Source organism: Ceratosolen solmsi, unplaced genomic scaffold, assembly GCF_000503995.2.
Source record: "Ceratosolen solmsi marchali unplaced genomic scaffold, CerSol_1.0 scaffold7, whole genome shotgun sequence".
Classification (NCBI taxonomy): domain Eukaryota; kingdom Metazoa; phylum Arthropoda; class Insecta; order Hymenoptera; family Agaonidae; genus Ceratosolen; species Ceratosolen solmsi.
In genome coordinates, this window is record NW_011948413.1 from 10536321 (window position 1) to 10558346 (window position 22026).

General features: G+C 33.6%; 1 protein-coding gene across 1 annotated transcript in view; it reads left to right on the forward strand.

The window, feature by feature from the left end:
* Fhos (Formin homology 2 domain containing) overlaps positions 1-22026 on the forward strand; it is a 326238-nt gene that overhangs the window by 252755 nt on the left and 51457 nt on the right. Inside the window, exon 7 of the mRNA XM_011506169.1 lies at positions 21955-22022. Within this exon, the coding sequence (XP_011504471.1) occupies positions 21955-22022 (68 nt within the window). The remainder of the gene's footprint in view (positions 1-21954; positions 22023-22026) is intronic.

Genomic DNA, 22026 nt, shown 5'->3' on the forward strand with positions numbered 1-22026 from the left:
TGTGTGGGGGGGGGGGGGGAGAGACGGTGGAGGTCTGTTGTAGGAGATAGTCGTCAGCGTAACATCGGACGTAACAGCGCGCGTACGACGCTAGGAAGGCGCGAACGATCGATCGTCCTGGATCGAGAATCGATCGGCAAGCGTGACCAGCCCGATCAGTACCGAGGCGAGGGTTGCTAAGCGCTCGAACACGGAATATCCTTTCCGGTTTTGGTAAATTATAAAGGCCGATGGATTTTAGAAACTCAGACGCGTCAAAGGTTTCACGTGCTTTCTGAAAATTCCATTGTCGATGCTATTCTACAAGCCGTCATTTTCGTAGTGTGCGAGTCTTGGACGGGTGTGGTGGGAAGGGGATAGGGGGGGAGGGGTCGAGAGCTCGTATAAGTCGTTTCGGATCGGGGAGCAAAGTCACTCGGTGCTGGTATCGCTTTAAAAATCGGTATCTCGTACAAATGAAATTACATGCGAATCCTTAAAGGGACGTAATTAATGCTTTAGCGAACAGCCGAACACGATGTACCTTTTTTTACAGTTAGTCTCGCATGAAATAAAAAGTGAACGCATTTTTAAGTTTCATACGAGTAGCGATCGCCGTATGCATCGCCGTGGCAAGATTATCAAAAATTAACGATCGCGATATTGTAAATGAGATGTTCCTCGAAAGTATTAATAATCGCTTCTCAAGTAGCTTCGAGTAGGGCGTGTTTGTGTATAATTAAAAAGCGCGATAGAATTTTAAGCAAAACCTAATTGCATTTTTTAACTAGAACAATTAAATGACCCTTGTGAGCGACATTTTTTGAAAACGAAACAAACGAGTTTCGAGAAAAATGTGCTCAACGTACCGGCACATTTTTTAACTTTCTTTTCATTCTGACCGTTAGTCATATTTATGGCAATAAAATTTTTATTTTTTTCGACAAATTTGATCGTAAAAGCTTCTTGGCAACGTCTTAAAAAGCAAGTTTATTAAACAAAACAAAAAAAAAAAACGAAAACAAAAACGAAAAGAAGAGGGAAAAAAACTGGATGTAGACGGCCTGGTTTGCGAAAAATCTTGGCGAAAATAAATTTTCGAGAGCTTAACCTATTATTATTAAACGAGCGGGCGAAATAGGCGAGTGCCGAGAAACATATTATGCGGAATTCTCGAGCGCGTCGTCAAGTTGAGACAGGGAAGGGACATAGATAGATAATGGTTAGCACCAAAGTGCCCGAAACGTAAGATAAATTCTCCATTACATAACTATTATTTCGGCTTAATTAAATTCGAGTTACTTCATTCTATCATTATTCCCATTGTTTGGAGTATTTTGCCATTATAGAACTGTGCAGGCTGATTAAAATGGCACACGGCGGCCTAATGGCCTAACGAGGCCTCGAGTAAGCATAATTAAATGATATTTTATAAATAACGGGAGAAGGTGGGGAGGATCTTTCTCTTCAATATCGGATAGCCTTTGCACAAGCTTATACAAGCCCGATGGCCAATCTTGCTCAAGATAATATAAATTCCAAGATAGTATTTATCGTCTCTCGGTTCAATCGCGCAATCCTAATGTAACGCCGTTCGCACACACTCTTACCGGCACAACGACATTGCGAAAAGTCGCCCGTCACAATAGGTCATCCAGGTGAGTCCGTCGATCAACGAGTGCGCCGAGAGGCGAATTCGCCATTGTAGCTTCGCGCTAAGGCTAATTCCGCTAGCCAAGCCCAAAGAGATGCCGCCCGGCAATGCGGCGGGTGCGGGGCAACGAGAGCAAAAGAGCGCGCAACGGTACAGCGATAAGAGACGCGAAAGGCTGCGACCGATGGCGACTGCGCCTATCCCGCCGACAATCCCAAGCATTATGGGCCCCGTAGTCTCTCGGTCGTAGAGACTAAGTCCCCGGCCGCGATTCTAATCGTACCCCTCCCCATCCATCCCCACCCCGATTAACTAGTGTCGAATAGTATGGCCGCGGTCCGTGAGTACCATCCTTGTGTAGAGATCCATGGATCGGTCGCGCGCCCACGGTTTATCCCATTGTTTTTCAACTGTCCCCTGCGTCGCAGCCTAATGTTTCCATTACCCGAGGCGTACATTTCCCCTGAATTTCCATGGAGACTGTTTAATGGGTCAGATGGCGGTGAAGAGGGCGGGCGGGAGAGCCGATTGTTGCTCGGTGACTCGCGACATTATGCCGAGCACTTTACGGTCGCGTCGATTTTTTGTTTTCCCCCGAACGAGCACAAAGTATTGCGAAAGATCTGGTAGCTTTTATCTTTTATTCCTGGACCATCGTGAGCTTGTGGCTTTGTTCGCTTTGTTGCGCTTGGCTGATATAATTTACACGGGGGATGAGTTTAATGGGAAACGAGGTTAAAGGATCCCGTAGACTTTCCAAATTCTTACGATACACCACCAATGCCGCAATGAAGAATTATCGCGTTTGATACTTTTATTATGATTTGCTAATTAGCGAATACGAAGTCTCATTAGTACGGAGCTTAGATTGTGGCTTAGATGTGATAAAAATGTTATGAGACTTATTTCGGGAGGTAGGTAGGACGTATCAGGGTAAATCGTTGTTGCGTTAGTAAAATTTTTTTCTTCTACATGGGAATGGCAAATATCGATTATCGATTGGCTTATAATTCGAGCGTTCGGTAATGCCGAAGAACATTAGACTTCGCGTACGATTATTCTATCGAATTACGAACGATTCCCACTGTCGCACACCTACACCAGCGCTATCTTCATATTAGTTATAACAATATCGGGCATTATCTAGTTTCTAAATAGCGTAGAAATAAATAACGAATGGAAACTGGAACTCTCGTGTAGAATGGTGAGCATTAACACTACTTAATGCCTTGGCTTTACCGTCACTCTCTTTCTTTTTCAACAATTTTTGAATCTCCAATGACCGTTCAGGCGCTGAAAAACTCTTAACGAGATAAGCTCACAACGTTAAATCACACAATGAAGCCGTAGATCACAATGCGGGCTCCCATTCAAAATAAAAGAAAAAACAGCCACAATCCGACGTGAAATATCATCTTTCAAAAGCATCAATAATCCAAAGCATATATATCCAAGTCTTTCATTCTCCCTGTAGCTGTTTCTTCCTCTCGCGTTCCTACATACTTCTTCGTTTTTCCCGAACACAAAAGTAGATATATATCGAGTTAAGAGCAGAGTGAGGTTCTCTCTTTATTTAAGACGCTCACTTAAAAGAGGTTCACTTGCAACTCTTCTCTCTCTCTCTCTCTCTCTCTCTCTCTCTCTCGATGCTCCTGTCTCTATCTATCAACACATATACATGGCTGAGGAGCACTTTCCAGAACTTTTGCTCGCATACGTAAATACACACACTTTATAAGAGTTTCCTGTTTGTTGTTATTGTTGTTGAATCAAGATTAGCAAAAAATTAAAATTATTCACGCAAATACCTTATTGTTAGTAGCAATTTCAACAAATCTTGTATTATTATCATTATCCGTAGACTTTAGTGTTTGATGATTTTCCTTGAAAATATAGTTTATATATATATATATATATATATATATATATATATATATATATATATGAATTACTAATAGGAAGAGTAATAATTCACACTTAAAACTTTAAAATTCATACTTTCTTTTAATTAATTAAGTTCTGTGCACGACGGAGAGCATCAAGTGAAAGATTAATTTGTCTAAAGTTGATAATTTATTTCTGTGTTATCAACCGAGCGATACAAAATATTAAATGAAATATTGATCAATCATCTTTTTTTATCCACATATTCTTTAACATTTTTCTAGCATCGTACTTGATTCGTTTGCTAAAAATTTTAAATACTTCGTCTATAACGAATCATAACGAATAATGACGAATAATGATCAATGAATTCCTAACAAAATGTTCAATATGTAAATCAAATATTAATTGACAAACATTATAATAATTCGGCTACTATCGACGATCATCTCCATATTTCTAAGCGAATTAACTATTTATAAACTTGAAATCAACGCGAAAGATAAAAATTGCAAATGTCACATGAATAACTCGTTACAAGATTCCTAATATTTCTCGGTAATTACTCGCAATTATTTTTGTCATATGTTGCCACCTGTTCAACGCTCATTAACTAAGAAATCGTGCATTCCAAGATGTTTTTTGCATAGACCGGCTGTCAAATATTTTAGATTCGAAAAGTTACGAGGATGTTAAAATGGCGCTCGCTCCGACAGCAAACGTCAGCTAAGAGATTTGCGCGACGCGTAAGCAATAGATAAGATTTGACATACGTGACGAAACATCTCATTCGCTCTCTCGGGAGCTGTATTTGTTGCGCCGAGCAAATACATCGTCTCCTTGTTTGCACTCGTGCCCAGTTAATAGATAATTCAATGGATGGATGCTGCACGAGGGAGAGAAAATCGCCGAAACAATTGATCTTTTAATGAAATTCTCATGAGTTACCGAGTAATTGACGCGCGAGGATAGAGTTGCGAGTGCAAGAATTATTGCGTACGGCGCGGTTGAGCGTTAACGTCTGTATGAAACAATATAAAAAGAAATGCACTCGTGACATTTGCAATTTAGTGGCTTCGTAAATGATCAATTGCTTTAGTGCACGCAAACTTCGAATTCCTTTTCGCGTCTCGAATTAACCTGAGCTATAGGGCACTGTTGCACATCACGTACTTTTAGAATTTTGCGCAATAATTATAAATTCATATGCACTATAAATGCACAGTATTATGAGCATTAGAAGTGTTTCTACTAAATCATCCGTTATACCGAACAACATTAATTATTGGACTGAGGAAAATTATTTGATAAGATGTTTAAGCTTTTCGGAACTAACCTTTGCATACATCTTGGCGATAATTCAATGCTCATGTTTATAATATTCGCATTGAATATTGTGAAATTCATTTATTGAAAATCTGTGTTAAAGATTATTTTAATCATCTTTTGAATATTAATTTTATAGAAATACTGTCAAAACTTTATATACAATTGCTGTATGGATTGAAATAAAAAAATCATCGGCTAATTTGTGCACGAAGCTTGTATGACAAATACAAGCTAAATAAGCAATTAAGTATTAGCGGATAATTGTATTTAAAAGTGTAGCGTTTGTTTTTGATTTTATAATCAATGTCGCCGTTCGTTGGTACATTATGTATGTACATTTTTTTATTCTACTTGTGTTATAAAAAAAAATTTCATTGTGAAATAATTAAATACCTTCGTGTATTGTGCTTCCAGCATGTCTTCAGATGCCTCAAATTACTCAGGATGCAAAAGATCAAATAAAAGCAGCTATTCAATAATTTGGAGTATTTCAAAAATCGTAATATACGGTTTATGAAATTAAAAGAAAACTGATGCTATTTGATTTCAATATTTTATTCATAACGTCGAGTTTATTATGGGGGAATGGATGGAACAATAAATACATCGTAATGTCTTAAGACGCATGAAAGAAAAAAGAAACATTATTGTGTCAAAATTGTCTATGTCATAAATTTGTATTTCTTTGGTCATTGTAAGAGAGAGACAGAGAGAGAGAGAGAGAGAGAGAGAGAGAGAAAAGGGGTTTTAAGCAGAAGGAGGAAGTCGATAAATTTCTTGTAAAACGTTTAAGTTGCGTGCACGAGGGATCCTAATAATATGGCAGATCTAATAGATATAATAAAATTTTATATCAAATTCATGTAAAATTTAATCAATAATAAGTTTAAATAAATCAAATATTGATGAAAGCTTTTCAATTATTTCTTCTTCTTCTTATTATTGTTATTATTATTATTTTTTTTTTTTTTTTTTTTTGAACAATGTTTACGTATTATTCATTAAAAGCCACTTATTTTTTGCTGCTAATTACTAATATAAAAACCACTATTAATTAACTAATTTTCATATTTACGTTGCATCCAATTAGATAGCTTCAATAAAATTTCTAATTGGAAAAAGATCTTTATTTTGTCTGGAATTCATAATAAATTTCAGAACGAATTACTATCAAAAGTACTTTTTCATTCATTACAAGCAAAGTATTATAAATAAAGGCCATTCACACATGTATAATGAAGTTTGCATATTATTCAGTACGATTAATTATAAAGTACAATTATATATTTCATAAGGATATTAAAAATATATGCTCTAAGTAAATATATCATATGCCAACAATTTATGCACTTTATTCAACCAACAACAAATTTATTGTAATAAATTTCGGTCCATATATACTAAATTATAATTTATTGGTAAATCTAACAATTGCAAAAATATCCAAAACATTTTTACGCACAATAATGGGTAGTCTAATTTTTACATTCGGCTATATTAAATTTCGCTTTCTCATTATTTCTGGAAAAACTGCGTTTGAACAAACTGTTTTATAGCGGTATTTATTTCGCAGCTTTATTTTGTTTAAAATTCATAACGCATAAAAATGCCGGCGGTATAGCAAATTGATTTTACACACAAAGGTGTGTCGAAATTTTATCTCCTCGAAATCAAGCGGAAAATGCCGAGTGAAAATCGAGCCGTGTATACATGTATGTGCATGTGTGCGCGCGCGCGTGTATATATATATATATATATATATATATATATAACGTATAATTTTCTGCGAATACAGCGTTCGAATTATCCTCCACTTTAACAAGCATTTTCTCGCGAGCGCGTTTAAAATAAATCGGACACGATTTCCACGGCTCTGTGAAGAAAGTCGCCCAGTGTTTCTTTCCAAAAAAGCGTGGCTGCCTCACTCCAACCTAATCAAGGCTAAATTTCGCTCGGCGATAATGGTCGTTAGATGCTCAACGCCGAAACGTGCGAATGTGGAGCACCGTCGAATTCTGCGAGTCAAGAGGATCGCCGATATCCCTCCGGGTGAAATGCGCGGGCACCGTTAAAATATGTAAAACGATTCCTCCGTCTTTTTCTAGTGCTGGGCCCTGCATCGCTGGCATTTGCGAACGAATTGATCTTTTCGGAATAACGTGAGAAAGCCGTCAGAGAGCGATAGAGAGTGGCGCGAGAGGGAGAGAAAGGGAGCGACAGAGAGAGAGAGAGAGAGAGAGACAGAGAGAGAGAGTGAGAGAGAGAGAGAGAGAGAAAGAGAAAGAGAGCTACTCGATGTAGACTCGGCTCATTCCCCCAATGAGTGTCAGTGGACGGCTGCGTTTGAAGAACATCCATTTATATTGGTAATGATGTTCTCGTGCTCTATGTGGTTCTGTTGTTACTTGCGCTCACACGACAACGAACCAAATTCGCAGGATATTAATTTTTATGTCTAGATTTAAAAGCTTTTTCTTTCAAATATGTCTGAAATGATGTATTTATTAGAATTTCATTGCGTTTAACGGGGTGTTACTTTAAGAGCTTATTTAATGTGATTTTTGTTTTTTCTAATATTTAGTCGAATATTCATGTGTTATTAATTTTTTTCGTTCGTGGAGATTGAATTAATTAGTACGTATTGTTCTGTAATGATTAAAATGTTGATTAAATTAAAATTAGACATTTTTATAATGCCAATTCTGACAGCTGACGTAGATGTTATGTTAGTAATTCTGTCTAAATAATTCAAAACGATTGAAGATGGAAATTTAAAATAACTGTTTGCGTGTGAATATCTATTTTAATGAATTATATGCAATAGAAAATGAATCTTGTAAATGCTATTACGTGCGATTTAGAATTTTGGAAAGTTATTAATTCACGTGATTAATTAGTGTATCCCAAAGTGCCAACTTTATACGGCAAGATAGTTTGAAAAATTTTAATTTTTTATAGCTTCAACATTTTTTCAGCTGCATTACATTCATACTCTTGTAAAATAAATCTCTTAGCTTAAAAGCATTATAATAACCCATTATATGAAATATTTTATAATTATTTTCATTTTTGGACGATTAAAAATGATAAAAAAAAAATTTTATAGTGAGATGTAAATAATCCAAGTGAAAGGCTTTTATTCCATAATAATCGATGTACATATAATATAACTGTCGATACCCTCAAGTTATAAACATTAAAGTTTTGTAAAATATCCCAGCTCGAAATTAAGTTGATTAATCTATTATTATTAATAATATTATTATTATTATTATTATTATTATTATATTTATCGTTATTATTGTTATCACTATTTGAATTATGAAATTTATACTTTAATTTTAACATTTACATTTTAATAATTTCCAGCTGTGTATTTTAATAAATTAAAATTAAAAAAATAAAATTCTATCAAATTAACAACAACAAAAAAAGAAATACGTAGTTTCCTTATATAATTCGTTTGATTGGATGCTATTTTGTTAGAAGGATTAGCCGAAAATTTCACAATGAATTATTTTGCTCAAAGAAACTCAAAATATAATCACGAACTTTAAAATTACAAATTCGTTTTCTTTATATTTACGGGTGTGAAACCTGCTTAAAGTTTTTTCTCGGGTACCACATGCCCCTTTATCAAGCTTCCTCTGTCCGTTTTTCAGCACCATCCTCTCTCAACGAGCTTTGCACGATCATCTCTCCTCCGTCACCTTCATCACTGTCTCCACGCCTCTGTCTCTCTGTCTCTCTCTCTCTCTCTCTCTCTATGTCTGTCTCTCTCTCTCTCTCTCTCTTTCTCTCTTTGTCATTGTGCCTTCTCTTGCTCATCGTCTTATACGAGTTCAATGAACGTATACGGCCGACAGGTGAATTGGCGAGCAAAATTGCCCCCAGTTTGTTTCTCATGGTCAAATTGCATAACCCACTTCATGATGCGAAGATTTTAACGCTGTTAACGTCAGACGGCCGGTACATTGTGAAGAGGAGGCTCGACCGGCCTATTAAAGTGCGGTCTTGTTCCTCCGGGCCCGTTTCACTTTCGTCCCTTTTTTCCTTTTCCTCCATTTTGATTGGAAATCGTCATACAGACGCTTCAACTTGCGGCGGTTCTTGCTTCTCGGTTGCTCCACTTAATTACGGATGACTACCAATTAACGGCAGCTAGTTGGCAAGATATGTTAAACCGACTTTTCAGATCATTAACACACATGTCTTTATCCGGCTATGATTAAAAATTTAACGGGGTTTTTTCGATTTTTTCATCGGCTTTGTGCTGCTCTTTATGGCTGTATGCGGAGGGACAAAAATCCTCGTTATCGGTGTATTATTCGAATTCTTCAATATACTCGGAAGGTTTGCAAAAATACCCTTCGAGTCCTTAATCTTATAATTAGTGACGATATTACTATTTGCCTCATAAACGTATTTTTAACGTCATAATTGTATTCTAATTTATTCAAATGATATTTGAGCAACCAATGGGCGTTTCCATAATTTAAAATGATTACGATGATTATTATTTATCCGAGTGCTTTTTGCACTTTAATTTCATCAATGTTACAATTGATATTATGTCAATTTTAATGAATTAATAATATATCACGTGTATATTTAAAAAATATATCGATGGAGAAAATGATGAAATTATTCATCGGTTAGCGCATTATAATTTTGTGAAACACAATCAATAATACCGTTATGGTCCACCGTAAATTAAAAAGCCTCAATTCTCCGACTATTTGTCAAGTATTTGTAGATTTAATGCATTTGTAATTGCAGTGAAATATCACTGAAGAAAGAAATTTGTCCTCAAATGTATAAAAGTGCCAATGCTCGTTGCGATAAGGCACACACAAATATAAATGTTTATCGGGCTTCTCTTATCGTAATAATGTATTCTATGGCAAATATTCTCGGGCCGCTGGATATTACGACTCCGCAGAAAGCAAAAAATGAAGTACGTGCGTGAAATCCGATCGTCGCAGTGTCGTATGATGCGTGCGAATTCACGTACCTCTTTACTCTTTACGTCCTCTACATCGACTCCTGTGTATACATTTCCTAGCTACCGTTGCAGCTCGTATGATAATAAGTCCCTTACTGATGCAGATACTAAAAAAAAAAAAAAAAAAAAAAAAAAAAAAAAAAAAGATATAAAATAACTAACGCACAATTTACGCGAGCGTAGACCAAACATCTCTCATTCGTCGCGCAACTGTGTATACATAAACATTCGTATGTGTTTTCATGCGTCGTAATCGCTCTTTTTATTCGCTAATGAATAATACGCATTTTGTTTTAGCATTTAGGCTACGTCTCTGGCTATTACGATTACCCTCCATTATGAGAATAATTTTATGTACGCTTTCAACTTGGGCATATCGATTTGTGCTTCTTCATCATCATCATCATCATCATCTTCTTCTTCTTCTTCTTCTTCTTCTTCTTCTTCTTTCTCATCTTCTTCTTTTGAATTTCAACACATATTATTCAAAATACAGTTAATCGTTAACACGCATAATGTATTATACGGAACTACAACTCACAAAATCATCATAATTATTTCTATTTTCATTATTGAATACAGTTTGTATTTATTATTTAATCATTTGAGATTTACATCTAAAGATTACCCCACGATGAAATGCAAATTATTTTACACTTTGGTCAATCGAAGTTAATCAAACGAATAAAATTCACAATTACCTTTATTCATCACGCCATCAGACCTTCAATATACGGTACAACAGCGAAAGAAAGTCTTGACTCTAGAAGGAAGCATCGATAAATCCATAAATTGCACCAATAAAATATATAAAACAGCCGTATCAATGGCCGAAATAACCTACAAATAATAAACTACTGGGTAGTAAAAATCTTAATTGTTTCAAGAGATAAAAGAACTATTAAAACGAGAATCAATAATAAGCAGGTCCGTCGTGTACAAGGGAATTTCAATAACGGGAAGACCAAGTGTACATAAAAGCGACCTGGTACGACGACGAACAGTCTTGGACTTTTTATGCAGACGTTGTAACTTTCGGCTCTTCTCCGCAATATCGCGCAAACACGCACTTGAGACTTTGTATATACCGAAAAATGCGCGCGCATGATTTATAATGCGATCGCGCTATCGTCCTGGCTATCATCTTTGCCGATTCAATCAGCTGCGGTGCAGCCAAACTGTATTGGTGAGTTTTTAATTCTCGTTGCCAAAATGAAAAAGAGTAAAAGAGAGAGAGAGGGGGGGGGGGGGAACCCGGGCGTGTAAAAAAAAAAGAAAAGATGAAGAATATAAAAGTGAAATGGAATACCTACGGACGCTTCTTATGCGACTCGAATGCACGTCAAATTAGTATCGCGAGTTTATCAAATCGAGCAGTTTCTTTTGTTGTTGTTATTTTTTTTTTTTTTTTTTTTTTTTTTTTTTTATTTTTTTTTTTTTTTTTTTTTTTGGGAAATTTCGCATTTTTTTATTATGGGAAATTTCGCCATTTCATTTCCTACTTAGTGATAACGAGGGTAAAATTTTCCCGTTTTATTATAAAATAAGGTGCTTGAAGGTCAGTAGATTTATCACGTTAATGAGTATCGTATGATTTTAAAGTTATTTCGATAATTTATTATTTATTTTTAATGCAACTTTATCTTAGTTCGATAGCGATAAAGGTATAAGCTATTTCATTTTACAAGATCTGACTAGTAATTAATCAGCTTCCCTCTCGTATACAGTGTAAAGGTTGTGTTAAATCCAATCCAATGTTCGTTAATCATATGGTATACATAATCTACTTTCACATCGAATTTCTGAATTTTCTAAGCATATAATATAACTTGATGAAATGTAAGCAGACGCATAGCGAACAAATATTTATGTAACTGATTATTCATCAAGAAAATATTACACTCAAATGATTAAATACTAATTGAAATTCTTGTAAGATTGAACAGATTACCTAAGGCTTTAATTTCTTATTGCGTTTAGTGTATAAATTACTCAATGTTGATAACGTAATATATGTTAATGCTACTTTCTTTGCGCTAAAATGAATTGTTAACAATTGAAAACGTTGCAATATTTTGCATGAAATATATTGAGTCTGCCGGCTGAATACAAAAATTTAATATCACTCGAATTTTGAAAAATTGAAAATGTATGTGAGCACAAAAGTGATTTAGAGATTCTACGCAATTTATATATTATGATAAGTCAATTTCAATGGAAAATATAAACATTTTCATTTCTCATTAGATTATGATATTCATTAAATATCCAATAATTAAGAATGATTATAAAATTAATTTGTATTAGATATCAATTATGTCGAATTGTACGATTACTTACAGCTTTTAAAATTACTCGTGTGCTTCTCAACAGTTTGTAATCTTGAAATTTTTCCTTTTTCATCCTATAACAAATACTTCGAATATCTGCATAGAATTTCCTTTTTAATGACGTGATAAATAATTTGCTGATTTAACAACTTTTTTGACTATAAGTGAGTTTATTAATTTGAATCATTTCTGGCTGGATTATTCTAGAGAACAAATAAAAAGCATTTAAAATTCGGTGTAAATTTCTTAAACTTTTATGCGTTTAAAGTGCTCTTTTAAGCTTTTCGGTTTTTTCTGAGTTTAACTGTTTTCTTTGGTATTTTTCTCAATATACATTGTTTGACACAATCGTAAATCAAAAAATTCTGAGTGAAAGTAAGTGAATGATTATACAAAGTTAAAATTGCCAATGCGACTATTATTCATAATAAGCATGAAAACACATATCAATCTTATAATAAAAATGTGTTATTTAAATTAACAGTGACTTGTCTTTTTTTCTTTTTTTCTTTTTTTTCTTTTTTTTCTTTATTTCTTTTTAGTTGAATTTAGGTTTTCAAACATCTGTGATTTGAAAAATTGATAAATTTCTATTAAGTTTTCCGAAAAATTGTGCGCTCAACTGATTCTAATGATTAAATCATTTATAAAAGTACTTCTAGTTGTGAATAATTATTTTGAATTGTATAAAGAAATTTTAATTTAAGTATACCTTTATGGTATAGTAAACATTGGTAAATGAGCGTATCGAAAGTAATTGAAACGAACATTTATATTCGTTTTACGATTATGTAAATTCTGCTGAACAATTTATTTAAAATAACCATAATAAAGTTATATCTTATAAAGTTCGCAATTACATTTACTTATCTCAACTGCATCGAATTTTAGGATTTCAAAATGATATATTATAATCATTAATATATTGTTAATTTTTATTACAATGATATTTATAACTGATTAAATGAGATCTATTTTTTTTTATTTCTAAATCAATATATCTTTCCATACTGTCGATAAAGTATTTATCTTAAAACTTTTATACGCTTAAAGCATACTTAATAGTTTATGTTTTACACAATATTCTTAGGCCCACCTCTCGGATTTACCTAATAAGTTTATAATAATCAATTCGATTGTTCGAGCAAAAGACAATAGGTAAAAAGTGATAAAGCAGAGTTCGCTAACAGGAATTATATTTCATCAAATCATATTTAATGGAACGAGGGCGCCCTCGTCGCAAGTACAAAAATCACGAAATAAGAATTTGTAATCATCGGTAAGGAAAATAAAGAAACGAAGAGCGAAGCCTAAAAATTACGATACTCTTCACATAAGGTTGTTTACGACCTGTCGACGTCATTGGGCGCGTGGGTGCGAAGTCATCGTGTGAAACGAAGCTGCGGGCCGGGGTCCGAGGGCCTCGAAAACCGCTACGCAAAAACAACGAGGTGGAATGAAATTAAAGAAAGGAAGAAAAACAAAAAAGGCCGAAACGAGGTGGTCTTTTTTAATCGAGTTTCGTCCATCTGCGGCCTCCGTGGCGACTCCCTAATTACCACCCCGAGCTGCTCCTTGTATTCGTTGTTTTTTTTTTCCACCTACGCACTTTCATCTTTTCTTAGTGATGTGCCCCTAAGCTCCTACTTGCTCTTTCAGCATTTTCTGTAACACTAGCCGGATGTTGATTTTAATTTTTTAAATTTTCCTGTATAACGATCAAGTATTGCAAATATATCGATTAAACGGACATTTCTGGACTTATGTTAGCATCGTTTGGTCCTTAAGAAAATAGTTTGTTCACTTCATAATATTGTATCTTATTTAAATGTATTTTTTTTTTAAATTTCCTATCACTAATAGCTCATTGCACAGCTTTTAATCATATTAATTTATCTATCTTTTAAAAATAAATAAAAAAAGTAACGTATATAATTTAAAAACACCGATAAATCCAATCACATATCAATGAAAAGTATGTTTTAAAGGAATTTTATTTTATTTCTTACAAACATTTGATGTTATATTTATACAAACTCATGATTAAAAAAATTTCACCAATTATTCATTTTTGTCGTAAGTACAATATATTATTAAAAATTTAATTAAAAAACGAAAAGGGTCTTACGGTCATTCAAATTTCATAGGACTATTAATAAAATTATAAATTAATAATAATTGGATTCTTCAAAATTTTTCGAATTTAAAGAATTATTTATGAAACCATAAATAATAGACATAACTGACATTATTTCACAAATACAAAAGAAATATTAATATTCGAGTAGTTATGAAACGCGAATGAGTAATGACATTATGCAAAAATATTCGTCGAATATTTGTTTGCATATATGTATTATAAATTTTATTTATAATGAACATCTGGAAATGTAATAATTAATGAAAATCTCATTAGCGTTCGTTATTTTAAATCTATTTTTTAGGCATTTCCTGTTTGTATGGATTGCATATGAAAACAGATACCTGCAATATCTAATTAATCCGTCGGTCGTTGGATTTTGAGTGATCGAAAGGATACACGAATCATTTGCTATGATTTCAATTTCATTAAATTCCCTATTCCCTACTAAGACTTCCTGTGAAGTTTTTACAGAAAATTTGGCATCCTTTACAACAGCCACCCGGATTCACAACCTCTGTCAACTGCGACTTCAACCTTTTCCCAATCGGCCTCTTTCCTCACCAATAATGACATTTGTGTGCAAGTATAGAGAAAAGTCCATAAAAAATTTGTGGCGAAAGTAATCGTCGTTCATTGCAAGAATCCATTTAATAACGTCGTAAGAAGCGGAACTTACTTTCGTTCCATATAACTTCTCTTCCCTTCCCGTAGGCTCGTAAAATCGTATAACGCTAACCGTTTTGTAAACTACTCACCTTGTGAGTTTGTACGTGCGCGCGCGCGCGCGCGCGTGTGTGTGTGTGTGTGTGTTGATGCTCTATGACCCTTTATGCTTTTTATTCCTTTGGAGTGCCGTAAATCCCCTCTTCAACCTTCTTTATATTTAGCTAAAAAGGCTATTTTCTCAGACGTGGACATCATCATAAATAGGAAAATTATTTTATATCTACAATGGGATAATAATTCTCTTCCAACAATAGAAATTTACCAATGTTTATAGAGTTATTAACAGCTTATTAGAGTTATTTATTAATTATTAACTGGATTGTAAATTCATTATTTTATTTTTGCTTAAAATAATTATTGTGATAATTATATATATATATATATATATATATATATATATATATATATATATTATCTAACAAAAATTCATCTGTCTAAGCTAATGAAGGCTCAATCATAGCGTAAAATGTCGAATAATATCTTATGCGCTTGGCCTGTGAATGTGAAATTTGGCATTTATCCTTAAAGAAATATAATTCATAATGGTTATCTAATCCAATATGTTACCGTCGCTGGCTCATCTTCTTGTAACTCGATCTTACATATATACAATAAACTAAATTAGTTAAGATAATAATCGATTACAATAACATTGATAAAACTATCGGCAATGAATAAGCCTCTATTTATACGATAATATTCGAATTATTATTTCACTAAAAATAGTTTTACGAAGAAAGTGAAAAATCATAAAAGTATTATTAAAATTTGAATTAGCGAAAATTATGAATCCGAATTTTTTTTTTACGCTATAAATAAGATATGTTATTTTCCATTAAAATGGAATATCCTTGTTAATTAATGTAACGTTAAAGTAATCGTGTTTTTAAAGGCAAAAAGAAGCAATACGATAAATAAATTTTATTAGCCAAGAGCATTCATTACACGAGCTTTGCATTTTCACGTTTATTCAAAGGAGAGAGAGAGTGTGTGTGTGTGTGTGAGAGAGAAAGAGAGATAAAAAAACACGAATACGCCGACCCGATAGGTCGATGGGATCAAAAAGGCAAATCGAAACCAGGTCAAAAGCTTTTTTCGATTTCCATTCTATAGGTAACTACATTCTCATCCTCTCATTTTACGAATCTCATTTTTATTTCGAATATTTACTGCATATATTCTGCTCTATGTTCTAACTTCGTGAACATTTGAGGAAAAAAGAAATTGATTTTAATCGTTTAGTATATGAATAACGGCGAGTTTGTTTTTACTCGATAGGCCACTCTGATAAGAACAATGTTTTTTCAATGCAAAATTATTTTTGAAAATTTTATCATAAGATTATTTGGTTACAGATTAACGATGAATTAAAATATTCTTTTTGAAAGACCTATAAGTCCTAAGTATAATATTTTACATTTTGATAATTATGTCTAATAGACGAGATACACACTGACAATACTTCAAACAATACTTTATGTCACTACAATGGAAAATCAAATGGAATATTTCTGTAAACAATGCAGAGCGTCTTAATAAAATTAGTAATTATATTAATTTTGTTGCTTACAGGGCAATTATAACGGAAAAATTGATCACTTATTCCATTTCCCTTGAATAACGCAATAACGTAAAACTTTATAATTGATCGTGCGTGGCAAGTGTTGTGAATAAAATAGCTCCTCGATCTCAGCTTATAAAGCAATATTACGTTTACTCGCAAAATAGCGAAGAAACAAAGTTCTCGGCCTAATGGATTTTGCGAGCGTAAATTTTACTGAGGCAAATTGTTAAGGCGCAGACGTGTTTTCCGTCGCTCGACCACTTAATCTATTAACCACGCGCCGTCTGGCATAAACCTCGGTGAGAGAAATTCAATTGAGCCCGCCCGAACAACGAAATGAAACTCGATTACTAAATAGACTGCGCAAGCAAATGCACGTCATCATCATACATGCCACTATCAGTAAAAATTTTAGTCTTAAATAATGGATAACTTCAATGCTATGATGCTGTGTAAGAACGATACTGTTTTGACGTGTAAACATCATGTAAACACGATTGCTAATTTACACTCCTGCGATACACAAGTAGCAAAATTCGTTGTTACTTTCAGTTTTATAGGCGAATATAATATTTACGAGGAGTATCGATTGTCGGGTTGGTTAGTAATTTTATTATCATTGTCAATGGGGAGATTTATGGAAAATTTGAGTTAAACAAATTGTACGTGTGTAGAGCGTGAAAAGCAAAACTAATCGCAAAAGACATAGTTACAATTGTCAATACTAATAGATTGAAAATTATAATATATGAATTACAATGGTAAAAGCAGTTTAAGTAAAAGAATTTTTCTAAATCTTAAATTGAATAAATTGATAGAAATTTCATTTTCATAATCTAATCCTCTGTAGTTGGTTAAAAATTATCGGTTTGCCAAACAATTGGAGTCTTGATTTTGTAGGACAAACATTGTTTTATGCTTATATATGGGAATTATTTTAAACATTAAATAAGTAAAACAATGTACAAAAATATTTACTTTTTAATATTTATAATAGAAATTTTCAGCCTACAACGAGTAATTGATTTTCTCAAAATTATGTGAAATATTTCATCCACAGAATATTTTGCATTATCTTTCTTCTTATTATATATATATATATATATTCATTATGATTATTAATTTAATAACGGAGCTTATAATAAATTTTATTGAAACATTGTAATGAATATTGTAAACTAGTAAGCTATAAATATGCGAATAATAAGCAAATATTCTTAGGTAGTTAATCGTAAGGGCGTCAATGCCATTGAAAACTCGTAACTGATTGGCTAAAATCTAAAATCATCTAAAACATCTTAACAATGACACGATCGTAATTAACGATTATTTTAAATATACATTAATTCATGATCGATAGTGTATGCACAGAGTAACGCGCTTACGTCGCCATTAAAGTTAAATAAAGAAGAAGAAGTAGAAAAAAGAATATATAAAATTGCAAGGCGACAACGAATGAATGGGAATGGAAAAAGTTATGCCGCTCGCAGGCCGGAAGGATACAGAGAAGAAAAGAATGGGGAAAGGCAAAATGAATCAGTATCCCATAATTATACAGCACTATGCTCGTGCATTAATCGCCGGCGAACGACGTACGCATACACGTTGCTCCTCTTGATAAGATCGCGCCTCGCCCGTTTTCAAAGTATTTCCGGCATCAATAGCGCTCGTAGGGCCCTCACGTATTTTCATAATACGCAGTTATTTTAAGGAGCCCGTGCTTGAAAAATCATTGACCGCGTACGGGGAGGTTTTTCCTTCCTGTAATCTTTCTCAATTGGGAGTGACGAATGGCTGACTATTCGGAATGTTTCCGGGTCGTATGCCAAACACAATTTTGAAGCGCGCCATCCAGATCAGGGGACACTTTCCTTTATGAAATCCACATTAATTAATTGCAGCCGTGGTGCATGAAAGTGACAACATTTTTTGCTGCTTTAATTGGTTAAAGCCGTTTTATTTATTTATTTATTTTTGTTTTTTTTTTTCAGACCCGCTGCATTTGTTTGGGAGCAATGATTAAGTTTATCGCGACTTGGGCGAGAGCATTAGTTTATTTATAGCGAAGGAAGGCTTATTTTTAGAATACTTAAGTGAATTTATATACTTTACGTGAATTGGAATGCGTTACTTGATTATTCTGCAAATATTTTATATACTTATTGGATAAGAGCACTTAGTTAATTCTTCTCTTAGGAGGGAGATAAATGACCTCATGGTTTTGCTGCATTGAAAAAAAAAAAAAAAAAAAAAAAAAAATGAGAAAAAGTTTAGGATAAAAGCGTTGACGAAATCACGATTTGTTCCATTAATGCATCAAGCAACGACCACGCCATTAGATTTGATAAAGCAGAATCCTTTCGAATATCATTCATAAGTATGTATAAAAATTATGCAACTTAAGATACGACTCTTTATATAGGCTTTTGTCCTTACATATTCCACGCAGGCAATGCATTAACATTTAAGCCGCACTGTGTATCGAGTTGAACTTCACTTCATTATGGATAATAAATAAAAAGAATGTCAGCGCGTTACGTCAATCGTAGATTCCACGGCAAAGTTTTATGGGAAAATTCCCTCTATGCTTTTTATATTAAATTCTTGATAACGTGCAACTTAATAACGAAGCATGAACGCGGATAAAACTGCATCGTCACGTAAAATAAAATTCTTTGATACCATATTCCACAGCATAATATTTCAATGAGCTATTATTCCTCATCCATAACTAAGTAGTTAAAAAATAAGAAAAAGAAGAAAAAAAAGCCAGAGAGATATGGCAAATAAGTATGGCCGAACGTCTACGTCGCGAGGCTATAAAGCATAAGGCACGAGTCCGGGAAAATAACGAGCTTTTAGAAACAATCAGCCACCGGGGAATCTCAATTTACGTTTTACTCGCTGATTAAAATCTTGGCGCAAGCGGTTGTTACCCCGCAAGAAATTACATTGTAACGTTGCAAGTCTTGGAAAATCTGCCCCCAGCCTCTTACACCGAGAGAGACAGAGAGACAGACAGAGAGAGAGAGAGTGTGTGTGTGTGTGTGTGTGTGTGTGTGTGTGTGTGTGTGAGAATATCGGCCAGAGTCAAAGTGACCCTTTTTTGCTTACTTGGGTGATTTTTGTTAATTGCTCTTCCGCAGTATCGAACCTCATTTGCTGGATTAGCATTTAAAAGGAGTGGGACATTCATATAAATTTCCAAGACTGGATCCTAGAATATATCGTTTTCTCCATTTGCTCACTTTTTCGTAATTAGCGACTTTTTTTTATATAACCTTCGACTTTTGTCCATTACGCAGCGATAATATTCGCGTCATTGATCAAACAAGCACTTATTGGTTAGCGCTGCTAATGAAGGAAAGAATCGTCGTAAAGGGTAACTTACGCAAATAAAATTTTGCATTTATTTCTGGCTTTTTTTTTGTGGAAGCTAGTGCACTGACAGTTATGGCAACCTTCAAAGACGATAAATAAAGAATTTAACGTGTAGTGACTCCTAAATTTTTCTCCTACAATATAGTAAGTCGTATTATGGCGAGTTTGCAATTCAATTTCTATGATAAACTGACGATTATGAGAAAATTGCAGTTACAAAGTCGGCTATGAAAACTTAATCATTTAGTAATAAAATCAATTCTATGAGGAATTAATATTTATCGGAAACGCCTACACCTTACCGCATAATAAACTAAAATTTCAATTATTATATGTTGAATTTATTATATGTTGAATCGTGAGAAAATTTTAAAATATTAAAATTATATGTTTAATGTTAACATTGTAATTAAAATTTATCAGCATTATTCGTTTGTTCTGATATTTTTTGTTTTGTTTCGTTTCTTCAAGAACTGAATTAATTGTAATAAGAAAGTATTTTGTAAGCCCTCTTATACTATTGCCATTAACATTAAGTTGAGCAGTATTAATTGCAGTGGTAAAAAGTAATATTTTGTTGTTACTATGAAATTAATTGCATATAAAATTCATAGTTGTAAATGCCGGTTTATTTTTTGTTTATTTTAATTTTTTTTTTAATATTTTTTATTTTTTATTTTTTAGTGGCAGTACTAAAAAAAATTTGTTATCTATAAGCTATTTGGATGTAGTGAAAATTCATTAGTAAATATTGTATGAAAGTAAGGGTAATCTTTAGAAATTATGTATTTCAAGAATTTTTATTATTCATGTTTTATTGTGCATATGTTCTATTACTATCATTGTAAAATGGAAAATTTCTGACAAATCAAAGGAATTTTTATTATAACAAATATAATAAATACTACAGTACAACGTTTGTTCAGACAATTATGCTCATATATTATTTGATCTTTTAATGTAACATTTACTTCCAGACTACTGCAAAAAAAAAAAAAAATTAAAATATTTTTGCACTGCTCAATATAATTTACTGTTCATATTCAATTGATACATAAGGCAATTTAACGATAACATTTATTGAAATTAGTTCCAATATCATCATTACTATACGTGATTGTCCTGCTTTTATGTGAGTTGGAAAACTACAACATTACATCGCTCGTTGATACATATAATACTTATTTAGCATATGTATTTTATCGCAAATATAATATGCATTGTAAAGAGAGAGAGAGAGAGAGAGAGATATGCATTGTAACTAAAAGCTAAACATTATATGATATAATAAGTTAATAAATGTATTTGAATGAGCTTCTTTGATAAATTTCTCTTCTATATTAATCGGGCTCATCCTACCGATTACACATTCATCCTATTTATTCGAATAATTCACCTCGATACTCTAATCATAGCGATAATGAAAATTAATTCTTCTTTATCATCATGATAGGCATAAATAAGGACATAAATATGTTTGAAATACCATAAAGACTAGTAGATAGTAAAAATGAAATTTATATTGTCCATGGCAAAGATCAATTCGTCACGCAACTTGGAAATGCCAGGAAGGTATCGGCGATCATTTGGTCTCTAAAGCAAATTTGGAATCAGAAATACCGAGAAAATATACCTACGTTCGTCACTCTAGTGGACGAGCATAGATAAATTATTATCGGACCTCGCCCCGTTTATCGGAAAAATCCGCTCTTCTCCCGATACCTTTCGCGTCACATATCCCGAAAGTCCGCGTAAATCGTACTTACAAGCGGAAATATAAAGGTGGAAAGGGGGCGTCGATCGAGGGACGCGCGAAAACTCGCGAAACCTCTGGGAGCAGAGATCACGATACCCAGGTGTACTTAACCACGGAGCCTCTCCTAACAATGAGCAGCGCCGACCCCTGGACTCGCCCGCTATTATTATAATAAATGGTTGCGTGTTGCTTGTCTGTTGCAGAAAAATTGCTGAACAGCGAGGGCCGCGAGCTGCGACGGGCTCTCTTCTCCCTCAAGCAGATCTTTCAGGTGG